This window comes from Plenodomus lingam (assembly GCF_022343315.1).
Source record: "Plenodomus lingam strain CAN1 chromosome Unknown contig_11, whole genome shotgun sequence".
In the NCBI taxonomy this organism is placed as follows: Eukaryota; Fungi; Ascomycota; class Dothideomycetes; order Pleosporales; family Leptosphaeriaceae; genus Plenodomus; species Plenodomus lingam.
In genome coordinates, this window is record NW_027093929.1 from 2496414 (window position 1) to 2511915 (window position 15502).

Genomic DNA, 15502 nt, shown 5'->3' on the forward strand with positions numbered 1-15502 from the left:
AATTGTACGTCTTGTAGGTACAAACTACTATAAGACAAGGCTAATCAAACGCAGCGCCTCCAAAACAAGCTATTACATGATTCGTGATTTGTGACATTGAGAGGAACCTAACTAACCAGGAAAGGCAGACGGGGTGTCGTTCAGAGCGGTGCCGTTGCTGTTGGGGAGAAGCGAGGGTAGAGGCAATCCGGTCTCGACGAGAGAAACGGTGGTGGTAGAGAAGAGGGTGGTGACATTAGGGAAGATTGGGAGCTCGGTGAAGACAACGGGAGATCCGGTGCCAACGCCAGTTCCGACAGCACCAGTTCCAAGGGGCGTGACGGTGGTTGTTACGGTGGTCGTATTAGAGTAGACGGGAAGCTCTGTGAAAGACACTGGAGCGCCAGTGCCAACAGCTGTGCCGGTACCGAGGATGAGCGTGGGAAGACCGCTGGTCGCGTTTGGATAGAGTGGGATTTCCGTGAATGAGGCGGGAGCGCCAGTGCCAAGGGCCGTGCCGGTACCGAGGATGAGCGTGGGAAGACCACTGGTCGCGTTCGGGTAAAGGGGAAGCTCTGTGAAGGAAACTGGAGACCCAGTGCCAACGGCTGTGCCAGTACTGAGAATGAGTGAGGGGAGACCGGTCACGTTCGGGTAGAATGGTAGCTCCGTGAATGAAACTGGAGCGCCTGTGCCGGCGGCTGTGCCGGTACCGAGAGGCAGTGCAGGGAGACCGCTGGTCACGTTGGGGAAGAGCGGGAGCTCTGTGAAGATGATAGAAAGACCAGTACCAATACTGACAATGCCAGTGGGCATAATAGTATAGGTGGAGGTGCTGTTAGGGAACAACGGAATCTCAGTGAAAGCTGCAGTCGCGTTGGAAAGTCCGGTACCAGTGCCCATCGGTAACGGGGCGAGGGTCGCAGTGACCAAAATAACACTCGTCATATCCAGACTGATAGTGGCAGTGCTGTTGGAAGGCAAGCTGGTTCCAGCTCCAGGGAAGGGGATGGCGCTGAATTCATCCGTGATTTGTACGGCTGTCGGGAGGGGACCGGTGGTCGAGTTGAGGAAAGCTGGCGATGAGAACACTGGATCGGGCAATGTGACGTTGATAGCAGTGGTCATTGGGCCTACAGGAAGAATCGATATCTCGGCGCTAGGGGATGACGTAGCAGTGGTCCCACTGACAGGAGACAGGTCAGACGTTGCAGCTGCACTTGTAGGTGTGATAGAAACCGATGGTTCCGATGGAGACTCGTCGTCGTCGTTGTCCCAACCGAAGAGACGTGCGAAAAAGTCTCTAATCACTTCCAATCCGTTGCGGGACCTGAAAGCATCTTCAACTTCTCGGAAAACGTTGCCATCATCGTCACCCACGCCAGAACGAAGAGCTTCTGAAACCTCCGCTGGGAGCTGGTCATCGTGATTAATGGGTGTGCGAGGATCTAGCACCTGGTGTGGAAGTGCTGCCGCGTTTACAAAGGTGCTGACAAGCAAGACTGTGGTAAGTAACTGAAGAGCGGCTCGGGAGCAGGAAGGAGCCATCATTATGGGCGCAGAACAAAAAAGATAAGCGAATGACTGATTGCCCGTGGAGAGAGAGTTTCAATCTCGTCGATAGGGCTTTGGTATATATGTCAGATAAGCAAGGGATATGGCAGATATCGCGAGGTGGCTAAGGGAGGAATGAGTGAACCGAAACAGCTAGACAGGCCCCAACCATTCGGGCAATAATTCGCATGACAGTGTTGAGGATCGAGAGGAGGGTACTGGAGATTGGAGGTTCGTTGTACAACCGCCAACGCGCTTTTCGCATTCCTTTGCTAGGGATCACCAACGCCACCTGCCACTTTCATTCCACGTTCAACTGTCATGCTTTCCACATGTCGCGTTCGAATCTTGAAATAGCACCGATAACGAGACGAGCCCTCGAATGAAATTGAGTCGTTGAGCTGTCAGGCAGAAAGCATAAAGTCACTATCTGATCATAGTGATGGATGTGAGCGCTGCATGAAATGAATAGCCTCCCTTCTAAAGCTCTTGCTCTTCTCGGTCAGCCTTGCTTCTTGTGGAGACGAGACCACCGTAATCATGCCAAGTAAGGCCTGTACCCAAAGCAGCGTTATAGGCAAGCTGCTTATGATTGAGCTTCGGCGTCTTGCTGTGCATGTGCCGCTCCGACGTTGTAATATCGATTGAAGTTGCCGAGGGTGGAAGCGGATTCAAGATTTCCTCAGGAGTTACTGGAAGCGGAATAGGTCGCGTTCCTTCCGCCACAGCGGCTGTTGTATGCATGGGGATACAGTCTGGACTCTCCAGCAATACCACGTGCGCATTTGATGGATCAGGTAAAGATCCCATTTGAATATCTTCGGATTCGGCAAAGTTGTCCTTGCCGACATTGAGCTGTTTGCACCGTGCGGTCGGATCTGCTGCCACCTCAATATCCTCGGCCTTCCTCTTAGCGATCATGGGAACGCGCTCTGGTATATCAGCATCAACCACGCCATTGTCAGACACGTCCATATCGCTCCAAGATCCAGAGTTGTCACGTTTGAAGATCTTCTCAGCTTTCTGCCTGCGGTCGTAGACCTCCATGAGTTCAGCATCATGGCGAAAGGCATTGCCGAAGCAAAGATCCCCAAAGAGACTGCGCATACTGATTTCTGGTGTCCAACATTTATTATCAATGGTGCATGGATAAAGGTCTGAAGGCCTGAAAGCTGCTACCAGGTGGCGCAACTCAGAGTAGGACGAATGCCGCGAGTATGGAAATCGTATACTCTTGTTCTGTGGTTGCTCGACAATTGGTTCGCTTGAAACGCGAGAGACCAGGATGGATACCAAGTCACGTAAGGACGGGCGGTTCAGGCTGTCTTGACTTCGATTCCGCAATTGTAAATCAACCCCAAGCTTGCTGGCTCCCTCTTGAAGGTTTTGTTCGAGCAGCGCAAGAACTTTCGTACAAAGCTCTTTGTCCTCGATTGAGACTGAACATAGCTCCATCAGTTGACGTATATTCGCCACATCACCAGTTTCTATCACTTCCTTTTGATCGAGATCACCCTGGCCACCTCCAGCACCAAGCTCAGCAATTTCAGCACCTCTGGTACGTGTGATGATTGGGAAAATGTGCACCACTTTGCCACTCTCATCTTGATCCATAACCCGACAGCCCATTCCGCGTTCACAGCTATGTATGCGTACGGCCTCTTGAGATGTCAAACATCCAGGTTGGACATGGTTTCCATTCCTGAATCCACACAATGCAGGGGCTTCTCGAATTTCCTGACCGGATTCCCGCAGCAAGCGATTGTCGGAAGGTACATTCAAGCCAGTATTTGCAAGCTCCTTCCGAGTCAGTGTGGACAAGGAGCCGTATATACGTGATCTATAGTCGTCAAGATGGATCCGTGATTTGAGGAAATTAGAAAGTGCTATCCAAACATTCTCATAACCGAAAGTCCAGGCATGAAAGTAAAATATTGTATCGTCCGAGTAGCTGCTGATTTTAGCTGCCCATAATCAGCCACACGGTTTGAAGTGTAAGCCCTTATCCCAAAGGAGTCGCGCTTACCTAGTAGTTCTCTGATACCTTCTGCCTTGCCTGGAAATTCTCGATAGGACTCACTCTTCGTTGCGAAGGTAGTGTCCAGATACATGCAATCAAGTCGTCGAGGCCCAAGCGTATATGGGAGTAACAGAGGATTTTGTACCAGTGAGTTCACCCACCAGATCTCAGCTCGAATATCACCTGTGTACAAGATTGCCTTGCCATCACCTTCAATCAAAAACATGACAGCGCCAACACAGTGATTAGCATCGATACACGTGACCCTTATGATGTTTCCAGGGGCCAGCTCAATGGTCGTTGGCGTATCTAGAGGAAGCGGTTTGGCCAACCTCCGCATGCACCTGTCGTATGTAACATTGCGGCTTTCCAGAACTCCCTTGGCAAAATTGATACGATAATGGTACTTCTCTAGCCGAAGAAGGATCTGTACAGGACGTCAGTGGAATCAAGGATAGGATTTGCGATCTCGAACATAGGGATTCGACAATTTGCGTGATCAAGGCTGGACCTCAAAACGTAGATAGGGTGGCTATCAGTCGCACACTGAGCAAGGGATAAGCTCTCTAACTCACCTCCCTCGTTGCAGCCGAACAATACACAAACGGGGCCCTCAAAGACTCGAGGCCTGTCAGATGATCGGAGTGAACATGGCTGAGAAAGCACGCCAAAGGCGGCTTGTGCTCGGCTTGCTGGCGGAAATAGTCGATGCGAATTCTCGGGAACTCTGCAACTATCCCGCGGAAAGTAGACATAGGGCTGGCAGAGACAGTTCAGGTGAGGAAAACATGTCCAAGATTGCGTGAGACCTAGTTCGTAGTGATCAGAGGGATGGATGACCGCGAGGATGGGTTTGTCAAAGGGAAAGTGCGGCGTCCAACCTTCAAAGGGCGCGTTCCAGGTTAGCGGTACTTGCGACAAATTAGGAAAGGTCTCGTGCACAGACCTTTTCTCGGCCCCTCGCGACTTTCGTGTCCAGTCATGTGCCGTGCTAGTAGCGAAACATTCACTCACTCACTCACTCACTCACTCACTCACTCACTCACTCACTCTATGAGCATTGGAGTGCATCAGTATATGCAATAGTGTGCACGACCTCGACCAGCTCTACATGGTGTCACTCCAGAAGCACCCCCTGCGAAACATTTCGATGCTGGGTAGAGATGAAGACACTTTAGTGACGACCCTCCCATGTGGTTATTGTCTATGTTGTCTGCTCTGTTCTTGATGAATCCTATATCACAAATACATCGCTAACCTTTACTACCTGGCCTGTCGCGATACTCTTGTTTGCGCATACACCCGTCAGTATCGACAATGCCCCATCGACATGCGTCGCAGCCCTCATATCCTGATTGATCTCCGCTCCCTGTTCACCGAACAAGTCTGCTAATAGCACTTCGTCGCCGCCTCCATGAGCTCCTACGCTGTCCGGAATCTCAACATCTTGAGGTTTCTCGAACAGCTTTCTCAACGTGATGGAGCGAGTCTCTAGGCTTCCCTCCAAAGACTGATCACCGCCACTGTTCACGTAACTGTTCTCCACGACCTCCATTTCCAACCGCCCGCCAGTGCCATTAAAAGATACGCGGAATCCTTCCCAGGGTGCATAGGCCGTGAGCGAGTACGTCAGCACGGCACCGTTCTTATACCGTACGAGAAGATTCATGGTATCCTCAATGCTGATTCCATCTCCAAAGACGCTCTGGTCCCGGTAGTACGCATCTTCATGTTCCGCATCCAGATACATTCTCTTCAGCTTCTCGTTTGTCTCCATGTGCAGCGCAAAAGGATCATTCTTTGCCTTTTCACTCCCGTGTGCGCGGGTATAAAAGTCTGTCACACCCCTTTTCTCCGCATTCTCACGACCGTAGAACTTCAAATCACCCTGTGCGTAAACTGTCTCGGGGCTCGAGTTGAGCCAGAAGTTCACCAGGTCAAAGTGATGCGTACTCTTATGGACTAGCAGACCGCCACTGTTGCGTTTGTCGCGGTGCCAGCGTCGGAAGTAGTCGGCCCCATGAGAAGTATTCAGCATCCACTCAAAATGTATACTGGTCACTGTGCCAACGGCGCCGGAGCGCAGGATCTCCCAGACCTTGGTATTGTGTGGTGCATAACGGTAGTTGAAGGTGACGCGTACTTTCTTGCCAGTCCTCTCGACAGCATCGAAGATCTCCCGACATCGAGGGGCATCAATCGTCATGGGCTTCTCGGTCACCACATTGCATCCCAATTCCAGAGCTCTTACGACGTAAATGTTATGCGTCCGGTCGATAGTTGTAATGATGACTTCATCTGGTTTTGTCTGCTCGATCATTCGATCAAAGTCTGCAGCCTTGAAGGTAGGCACTTTTGCATGGCCGAGAGCTTGTAATTGCTCGTTTGCAAAATCCAACCGCGTTTGGTTTGTGTCACATAATGCTACTACAACTGATGTATCTTTGTAGGCCGTTGCTATTGCAGAGTAGAAAAATGAAGATCGGCCTCCCGTGCCGATAAGGGCGTACTTCTTCTGCTTCGATTTCGTCTCTGCCATGCTGCTTTTTAAGAATCAAGAAGTCGGTTCAAGGTTGCCAACGACCAAGATACCAAGCTGCAGCCACTGCTTAAGAAGGAAATCGTCCCACGGTATGACTTCGGGTAATGCGATCCCGCTAAACCCCCTCGTTCTCGGCGGATGATGCTCCGAAACCTACACAATCTCGTCGATCATGAATTTAGCCGCTGGTTCAACAGTAAGCACACCTCTCACGACAGGCCCCACCATGTCCAACCCCGTGGGGAGAGCGAATTTATCCAACGACGATCTACTACCTTGATGCGGGGAGATCATTGCAACATGAAATTCATAGATCAGTGAGACCAGCATGTGGCCGGGCCTCATTCCTTCGACGTTCATACGTGGACTTTCTCCCGTACAGCAACCTGTTCAGGCATCGAACCATCACGTGGTTAGGATCCTTTTCTTATCCCAAACCTTCGGTTTACGGTATTGGGACATGGATTATGAGTGATAAGTGAGGGGCCCCAGAGACACCGTCTGGACACAGCTCACCAACACTTTCCGCGAACATGACGACCCCAGGCAACACCAAAGATGCCATTGAGCATGTCGAGCACATTACGCCTGTACGCAATATCGTGAAACCAGACACAGCTGCTCAATTCCTAGCCAATGCCCATGTTGCAAATGCATCGTCCTTCACGTATGAGGAAGAGCGGGCGGTGCTACGGCGCATCGACCTCCGCGTCCTCCCCCTCCTCCTGGGTGCCTACTTCTTCCAACAACTCGACAAATCCTCTCTCTCCTACGTCTCTATCTTTGGTCTTCAAGCTGACGCCAAGCTCGTCGGCCGTCAATACTCATGGCTAGGCTCTATTCTCTATCTTGCCCAGCTCGTCATGCAACCTCTCGCAGCCTTCATTCTCGTCAAGCTACCCACTGGAAAAGTAATCGCAGCCGCCATCTTCCTCTGGGGCAGCAGTCTCGCCATCATGGCCGCATGCACGGATTTCCCATCCCTCCTCGGTCTCCGCTTCGTCCTCGGTTCCTTTGAAGCAATGATTGCCCCCGCCTGCGTCGCTACCACGACCATGTGGTGGCGTCGCAGCGAGCAAACGTTACGCACTGCCTACTGGAACGCCATGAACGGTGTGACTTTTATTGTCGGCTCGCTATTCACCTACGGACTTGGCCATATCCACAGCGAAACGATGTTCAAGTACCAAATCATCTTCCTCTTCTGTGGTCTTCTGACCGTCGTCTACGCCTTCGTTGTCCTGGTCTTCATGCCAGATTCCCCGATGAAGGCAAAGTATCTGTCCGAACGCGAACGCATCATTGCCGTTGAGCGGCTCCGCGCCAACCAGATGGGCATCCAGTCTGGCGACTGGAAATGGGAACAGGTCTGGGAAACGCTGATTGACTTCAAAACCTGGTGTTGGTTCATCGCCATCATTGCCATTTCCATTGCCAGCGGCGGCATCTCGACGTTTGGAAACCTGATCATAAGAGACTTTGGGTATACCAACTTTCAATCGATTCTATTCAATATCCCCTTTGGCGTTATCCAGATCGTTGCCATTCTCGGATCGTCGTACGGTGCGACGAGATTCAAGCAAAAGGGCCTGGCGATTTCGCTGGTCGCTATATTGCCGATTATCGGCACAGTCATGATGCTCACGGTGCCTCGCAAGCACAAGGGCGCCTTGTTATTCGGATACTACCTCGTGAGCTGTCTTGCCGCCATCACGCCCATCATTTATACATGGCACGTGCAGAACACGGCGGGCGATACAAAGAAAAAGTGCACGTCGGCCATGGTGTTCATCGGCATGTGCACAGGCAATGTCATTGGGCCGCTACTGTACTCGGTCGACGATGCGCCACTATACCGACCCGGGCTGATATCTAATCTCGTCATGTTCATTCTCGTGGCCATTATCGCGATGCTGATTCCCATGTACTTGGCGCTGCTTAACAAGAGGCATGCGAAGAGGAGGGAGGCACTCGGGAAGAGTGCGGTGAGGATCGATGAGAGTATGCTGAAGAAGAACGAGATGGTGCAGGGTAAGGGCGTCGAGCTGGAGAGCGGAGAAGTGGAAGGTGGACGGCAGGAGCGAGATTTAGGATTCTCGGATTTGACGGATATGCAGAATGAAGATTGTGAGTGTTCCCTTTTTATTTTGCCAGATTCTGGATTGGGTTGTTTACTGACTTCCGCGTTAATCACAGTCATATACGTTTACTGAGTACGCTGAATGGGTGGGCTGTAGATGTATCACTACCAGAAACAATCAATACTTCAATGTGCTTTACTTTGATTATGGTGAATACTACAGCCGTTGGGCCGCCTCATGAGACATGGCCCTCGTATCGGCTTATAATTTTGTTAAGGAGGGCCTGGACGGCGAACTGTCCTGCAAGTTCAAGTGGGGAAAAGAGTAAGTTCGATCGTTAGTGAAGACATGACGGCTTGAAATGAATCAATGCCTAGCTCGTGCGAGCAACTGCAACGGGCATGAAGAAATCCAGCCATAATCGGAGAAACATATTTGTGACTTATGCTGTGACTTGATCAGGTGAATGGAATTGAGACTTTCCAACCTTACTTGGGCCACATGGATTACTCTTTTCATTCCACAGCCACTGAATGAAATATATATTGGATTAGGACGATATGGCCAAGATAGCAAAACAAGTACTAGACGCGGCTTAGATATATAAGACGGGTGATGCGATGTTGTAGTCAAAAGTGAAAACTCTCTTGGGATGATATATACAGCCAGTCTCATTCGTTGTCTACCAGGTAGCCTCATCTGGTTTCCTTGCCTGATAGCTTCGTTAGCAATACGCCTGTTGTGATGAGGGACTAGAAACTCACCCTCAGAGCTCCCCTGCCTCCAAGTTCCACGTCCAGACCGTCTGGGAATGTCCTTGGAGCACTGATCTTGTCGGGGTAGACCATGCTGACGGCACCGCAGAGGCCCAGGACGGATGCAATGAAGGTACCCATCAACACGGCGCCCCAGCCTGGCGTAAAGTGGTTGTAGTCGTGCAGAGCCAGAACACCCAAGATATCGTGGTCCTCGTGGCAGGGCTCGCCAAAGTTGCGGCGATCTTGCTTGTCCCACCAGTCGCCGTACGGGTCGCGGTTTCCACGCTTTTCAGCTGGCGGGTTGATGTAGCCGCCGTTCTGCAGACATCAGCATCCAACAACAGAACCAGCGTGGGATGCCATTTTCATAGTCTCACCTGGTTAGGGTCGGCGAGCTCAATCATCTCAGCGTCAGTCAGAGCTGTGCGGATCTGGGTGAACTGCGGTCGGGGTCGGGCTACTGCGGGGACAAAGGCTCGAGCCAGCGGGCGGGCCGCTACAATGCGCCGGGAAAACATGCTGTAGGGGCGTCAGGAAGCTACAGAATGGCGTGGATAGGGCAATGGCATACGTTGTGGCGCAAAGGCGGGTGAGGGAGCGATGCGTGATGAGGTTGGAGTGTCGTTGTCGCAACCGCGGCGTCCATGGATGTCAGCGCACCGTCACTGAGGTTGCCAAGACCGACCTGTTGTCTAACCGTATTGGGCTGAACGATGTCACAACATGGACGCGCCGCTTGTTCTAATGTATCGGGCATACGGTATTGACAAAAGCTCCAACGAATTGGCAGCCATGACAACCAAAATACCCTGAAATCTCTCTTCACAGGACAGAATAATATCGTCACCAAACTGTCGCGTGGACGTGCTTTCAATTGCTCTGTGGAGGATTTGCGCCCGTGCTTAGCGTGCCTATGGTAGAGTACTCTAGTAGCATCCTGACATTACTCTAACGTCGGCTCTTCGAGTTTTGGAGATCTCACAACACGACACAGCAAAATCACTTCATCAGCCCGCATCTGCCCAACGCGGACCCTAATTCGGAATCTGACCCCATCACCGTCATCCCCAGACTCCAGCCCATCTTTTGATACCATACTTGGGCCAATATATGTCGATTTGGCAGTGCGCCGGGTGGTCTCCAGGCTTCCTAGGCCTCATCCCTCGCCCTTCCTGAATGGACCAAGTCACGCCCGCGCACCGCGACATTGACATCGACCCCGCCGACGCGCCCGACGCTTGCTGCGAGCCCGACACACGACCGAATGGCACGGCGACGCAGACGGACACGCCTACACTGATCAAACAAGAAGAAGAACGCTCACTGCCTCCCAGTGGCGACGATGGTGGTGGTGCCGTCATCGAACGACCGGCCAAGCGGCGCAGGGTGGAAGAGACAACACCCCATCGCTCCCTCTCACGCGCTGTATCGCCACCCTGGAAGTCATTCTCTGCCGAGGGGCCTACGACGGTGTTTGAAAATGGCGTCAGGAAGTCGTCACGCGTCAACCGCGAAACTGCACCGCCAACGCCTGAACCTGTAAAGCGGAACTCGCGCCCCACAGCCAAGGCAACACAGACGAATGGCACCCCCAAGAATGGCGTCAAGCGGGAAGCGCGCAGTGCATCGGGTGTAGCAAAGGCCAAGGCAACACCGACGCTTGCGAAGAAGGCATCGACTGCTTCGCTGGCCACGCCGGCGCGCAAGTCGGAGCGGCAACGAAGGGGTGCTGCCTCCGCACAAACCTCGTCTCCTGCCTCACCTGCGCACCAGAAAAAAGGCGTCTCGGAAGATACTCGCAAGCGATCGGCCCGCTCTCGTAGAACACGACAGGCATCGCACGATGACGCTGACCAAGACGACGGTGCCCCCGGCGCCAACGGCCATGATCCTGAAGCCGGTCTGTACGCATCGCCTGACGATTCCGCACCAGCACCACGCCTCCGCCTCAAGTTCCGCAAGCCCGATCCCCCGAATCGTCATCCACAGCACGCTCCGCCCAAGACCAAATACACTTCCATCGATGAGTGGCTGGTGCAAGACGATCCGCTCGAAAGTGAAGAGGCACAACGAATAACACATGACAAGGCACAGGAGGAAGCCGAGCGTCGCCTGCGGATTGTTGATGCCGCCGAGCATGGAGTCTTGAGCGAGGCAAGATGTAGCGTCTTCGCGCCAGAACCAGCACCAGAGCCACCCCTGCAATACGGCCATTGGGATCATGTAGTTTCACATGCGCTGACCTTCAACAAGTTACTCAAGGAGGAGAAGGTTGTGCATCGAAGGGTGGCGAAGACGCTGGCAAGAGAGGCCTACGAGTTCTGGAAGAACAAATTCAAACGCAAGAGTCAGGAAGAAATCGACCAGGAGGAGGCAGAGCGGCAAATTATACGCTATCGGCAGCTTGTAAAGGACGTCAAAGATGCATGGGGACTAGTCAAGGTGGAAATCGACAAGGAGCGTGTGGCGAAGTGGGAAGAAGAACAACTGCAGCTCGGGCAGAGGGCCATGGATGACATGTTTTTGCAGGCAAAAGAGATTTTGGGCCGAAATGTCAATGACGGTGCCTCCTCGTTGGTGAGCGACGACCGCGATTTCGATGGCGACGAGGACGAGTTTGCAAGCGCAACTTCAGACCTTGCTCGGTCTGAGAAGGATGATGATGTTATGTCGTCGAGCTCGGATAGCGAACAAGAAAACCAGGAAGATGAGGACGCCAATCTCACGGCCGAACAATTGCGTGCCAAGTACGAACGACTCCCAGATCTTCCTGACAGCAGTTCGGAAGTGGAGATGGACGAGAGCAATGACGAGCACGATGAAGACGAGGATGAGCAAACGCCAGCACCTACTCCGGACCCAGAACTAAAAGATGACCGTTTCACACACACCAATGGCGTGCACGAACACGAGGGCTCTGATGTGGAACAAAAGCCAGGGTACATCGATCCCGCTACCGTTGAGCTTGAACAGGTCGATGAAGCCTTACTTGATTCAGAGGATGAAGACAAGGCCTCTGGATCTGGTAGTGAGGCATGGTCAAGTGATGCCGAGTCGGAAGCTGACGACATGGACGATGACGAAACTACCAATTCAGTGGCCGAATCCAATGATGGCAGTGAAGGCGAAGATCTGGGAATGATGGGTTTTTTGGCTCCAAAAGACATTAAGAAACTGAAAGAGGCTGCCAAGACTGCGGTGAACGACGAAGACACCATGGATGTAGCGCCAACTGTCGAGCAGACTAACGGTCATGGAAGCACAACCGTGCAGGGACTCGAGAATGAGCTGCACTCCAATGGACATGCTCACCCTGATGCAGATGAGAATGAGTCTCGCGTAAATGGCGAGTCGGAGCGACCCAGAACACCGCAGTCTATTCAGAAATCCGAAGCATCACCCGAAGATAAGGTCGAACAAGAGACAAGTATCTTCCATTCTCGACAGACCTCAACACCAGCACGGACTGAAGTGCCCTTCCTCTTGCGTGGTACTCTTCGAGAGTATCAGCATGACGGACTCGACTGGCTCGCCAACCTATATGAATCCGAGACCAACGGCATCCTCGCTGACGAGATGGGTCTGGGCAAGACCATACAGACCATATCGCTTCTAGCATACCTTGCCGTACGCCGAGAAATTTGGGGTCCGCATCTCGTAGTGGTACCTACGAGTGTCATGCTCAACTGGGAAATGGAGTTCAAGAAATTCTTGCCAGGTTTCAAAATCTTGACATATTACGGCGACATCAATGAGCGCAAGCGAAAACGGATGGGATGGCGCAACATCGGCAAGGACATGTACAATGTGGTCATCACGTCCTACCAACTTATCCTTCAAGACGCGGCAGCTTTCAAGATGCGGCCTTGGCAGTACCTTGTCTTGGATGAGGCTCACAACATCAAGAATTTCAAATCGCAGCGTTGGCAGACGATGCTGAACCTGCGGACACAACGACGATTGCTACTCACAGGGACCCCGCTTCAGAACAACATTGACGAGCTTTGGTCGTTACTGTATTTTCTGATGCCCGCTGGCTTTGCTGGCGAAGGTCGAATTGCTGGTTTGGAAGAATTCACTATGGCTTTGAAGAACCCCACATCGCAAATTCTTGATCAAGGTCGACAACAGCTTGATGCCGAGGCACAGAAGATTGTCAAGAAGCTCCATGAAGTCCTCCGACCTTACCTACTACGTCGCTTGAAGTCCGAAGTCGAAAAGCAGATGCCTGGCAAGTATGAACACGTCGTGTACTGCAAACTTTCCAAGAGGCAACGTCAACTGTACGATGGCTTCATGGGACGGGCTTCGACAAAAGAGATTCTATCTTCGGGCAACTACATGTCCATTATCAACTGTCTTATGTCGCTACGCAAAGTGTGCAATCACCCTGACCTCTTCGAGACGCGAGCGATTGTCACGTCCATGGCTATGCCCAAGTCCGTTGCAGCTCAATTCGAAATCAAAGATCTACTCATCCGAAAACGGATGCAAGAAGGTATGGACGAAAAACAGGTGAATCTGGACGCTTTGCATCTACTATTCGCACGGCGTGAGCAAACCTCGAAGGGACATGCCATCCGTACCTACCCAATACGAGCAACGCGGCCGTTGAAGGATTTGATCGAGCGTCAGACACGTCGCCTCAACGAACCTTCAGCCACGAGTACATCCTCGCTGCAATCAGCAATGTCGGCGATGGCACGGCAGGAACAGGTCTCCGTCCGGGACCATCTGCAGACATGCTTGGAGCTGACTCGGTCGCGCACACAATTTCTGCCAATATATGGCAAAGATTGTATTGAAGCTGTGAAGGTGGATTGGCACGACTATACTTTCGGCGCTATCGAATCCGTAAAACCAAAGTTGGATCTCCTGCCTCCTACTAAGTATTCCAGGTCACAGCCAGTCAATCGATTTCAACCCAGCCCTCAATTTGGTCAGGCGCATGTAACTTACAAGAGCGCACAGCAACTCCCAGAAGAAGTGCCCCTCCTGCCAAAACGTGGCAGGCTAGGCTTCAGATCTCCGCGCTCTGTTGCTGTCAAGGCTACCTGGCTAAATGAGCAAATAACCCATTTCTACGACATGATACCAACCCTTGAAGAACGAGCCGAAGCTCTCGAGCCCCTCATCTCCCGTTTCACCTGCGTCACGCCCGCCGTCGCCGCCGAAGAACTCGTCCCTCTGTCTCTCTCAAAACGTAGCGTCGACCTCATTAGATCCTCTCCCTTAGTTCGCCAACGCGACCCCTTCCATTCCCCTCGCATCCGGCAATCCATCGCCTTCCCCGACAAACGGTTGCTCCAGTATGATTGCGGCAAATTGCAACGCCTCGCCACTCTCCTCCGGGATCTGGAAGCTGGCGGCCACCGCGCTTTGATCTTCACGCAGATGACAAAAGTTCTCGACATCCTTGAGCAGTTTCTCAATATCCACGGACACCGGTACTTGCGCCTCGATGGCTCTACAAAGATTGAACAACGCCAGATCCTCACCGACCGCTTCAATTCTGATCCCAAGATCCTCGCCTTCATCCTCTCGTCGCGATCTGGTGGACTAGGTATCAATCTTACGGGTGCTGACACAGTAATCTTCTACGACCTAGACTGGAATCCGGCCATGGACAAACAATGCCAAGACCGCGCCCATCGCATCGGCCAAACGCGCGACGTACACATATACAAGTTCGTCAGCGAGTACACCATCGAAGCCAACATATTGCGCAAGAGCAATCAAAAGCGTCTGCTCGACGATGTGATTATCCAAAAGGGAGACTTCACCACCGACACCTTCAACCGCGTGACCTGGCGCGACGCCCTTGACACCCAAACCCCCATCGACACGACCGACGAAGCCGGCGCGGCCATGGAACGCGTCCTCGGTGAAAAAGCCGGCCTCCTCGGCGACAGCCGCGTCATGGGCGCCGTCGAAGACACGGAAGACCTCACGGCCGCTTCACTTGCGCAAAAGGAAATAGTGGACGAGATCCAAGAGGACCAGGTGGATTTCAACGAGAGCTTGCAGGCTACACGTGCGACGAGTGTTGCGGGCGGTGCTGCTGGTGGCACAAGGGAGAATGCGGACATGCGCCGCGAGGGCGAAGAGATTGTGAGACGCCATGTAGACGAGTATATGCTGGCTCTGTACAGGGAGGAGTTTGGCAAGGAGGCTTGGCGCCCGCCAACGGATCGCCAGCGGAGAAATCGCAAGGGCCAGGATCCACATGTTAGGCATAGGAAGAGGAAGTATTGATTGAGTAACTAGTCTTTTATCTCATTGTACTACCTACTGCTACAAATCATTGGCTTCTCCAAGGTGGTTTCCTTGTTACTTTGGTTTTGCGTATAAAAGATTAAAATTTTGCGGTCAAGAGGCGGGGGTGCGTGGTATTCTCTGGGCGTCGGACAAGATGTTGGATGTATTTGTATATCTGGTGCTATGGGGTGAAGGTTTTCGTTATAGACTAAGTGGTGGGGTGGGGGATGGAGGGGATGTGTATTGCATGGGGCCTTTGCATGGACTGGCGTTTGGGCGAGGTGCGTACATGTTGTATGTTGTGCGTCTC

At 52.4% G+C, this 15502-nt stretch overlaps 7 protein-coding genes across 7 annotated transcripts; 2 read left to right on the plus strand and 5 right to left on the minus strand.

Moving 5' to 3' along the window:
• Positions 1–111: 111 nt before the first annotated feature.
• On the minus strand, positions 112–1530 carry IAQ61_001180 (uncharacterized protein; the record flags this gene model as incomplete). Its single annotated transcript, XM_003841039.2, has 1 exon — positions 112–1530. The coding sequence occupies one exon, from the start codon at positions 1528–1530 to the stop codon at positions 112–114; it is 1419 nt and encodes a 472-aa protein (XP_003841087.2).
• A 483-nt stretch (positions 1531–2013) lies between these two features.
• IAQ61_001181 (uncharacterized protein) lies at positions 2014–4405 on the minus strand (the record flags this gene model as incomplete). The annotated part of the gene is made up of 3 exons (XM_003841038.2): positions 4129–4405; positions 3560–3980; positions 2014–3497 (listed from the first exon to the last, which is right to left on the minus strand). The coding sequence occupies exons 1-3, from the start codon at positions 4306–4308 to the stop codon at positions 2014–2016; spliced, it is 2085 nt and encodes a 694-aa protein (XP_003841086.1). The 5' UTR covers positions 4309–4405.
• A 382-nt stretch (positions 4406–4787) lies between these two features.
• Positions 4788–6092, minus strand: IAQ61_001182 (uncharacterized protein; the record flags this gene model as incomplete). Its single annotated transcript, XM_003841037.1, has 1 exon — positions 4788–6092. One exon carries the CDS (start codon positions 6090–6092, stop codon positions 4788–4790), a length of 1305 nt encoding a protein of 434 aa, XP_003841085.1.
• Positions 6093–6248: 156 nt separating this feature from the next.
• On the minus strand, positions 6249–6455 carry IAQ61_001183 (uncharacterized protein; the record flags this gene model as incomplete). The annotated part of the gene is made up of 1 exon (XM_066095007.1): positions 6249–6455. The coding sequence occupies one exon, from the start codon at positions 6453–6455 to the stop codon at positions 6249–6251; it is 207 nt and encodes a 68-aa protein (XP_065955315.1).
• Positions 6456–6628: 173 nt separating this feature from the next.
• IAQ61_001184 (uncharacterized protein) lies at positions 6629–8308 on the plus strand (the record flags this gene model as incomplete). The annotated part of the gene is made up of 2 exons (XM_003841036.1): positions 6629–8222; positions 8292–8308. The coding sequence occupies 2 exons, from the start codon at positions 6629–6631 to the stop codon at positions 8306–8308; spliced, it is 1611 nt and encodes a 536-aa protein (XP_003841084.1).
• A 118-nt stretch (positions 8309–8426) lies between these two features.
• On the minus strand, positions 8427–9554 carry IAQ61_001185 (uncharacterized protein). Its single transcript, XM_003841035.2, has 4 exons — positions 9506–9554; positions 9312–9453; positions 8941–9252; positions 8427–8888 (listed from the first exon to the last, which is right to left on the minus strand). Exons 2-4 carry the CDS (start codon positions 9450–9452, stop codon positions 8859–8861), a joined length of 483 nt encoding a protein of 160 aa, XP_003841083.1. The 5' UTR covers position 9453; positions 9506–9554; the 3' UTR covers positions 8427–8858.
• Positions 9555–10110: 556 nt separating this feature from the next.
• On the plus strand, positions 10111–15189 carry IAQ61_001186 (uncharacterized protein; the record flags this gene model as incomplete). The annotated part of the gene is made up of 1 exon (XM_003841034.1): positions 10111–15189. The coding sequence occupies one exon, from the start codon at positions 10111–10113 to the stop codon at positions 15187–15189; it is 5079 nt and encodes a 1692-aa protein (XP_003841082.1).
• Between the last annotated feature and the right edge of the window lie 313 nt (positions 15190–15502).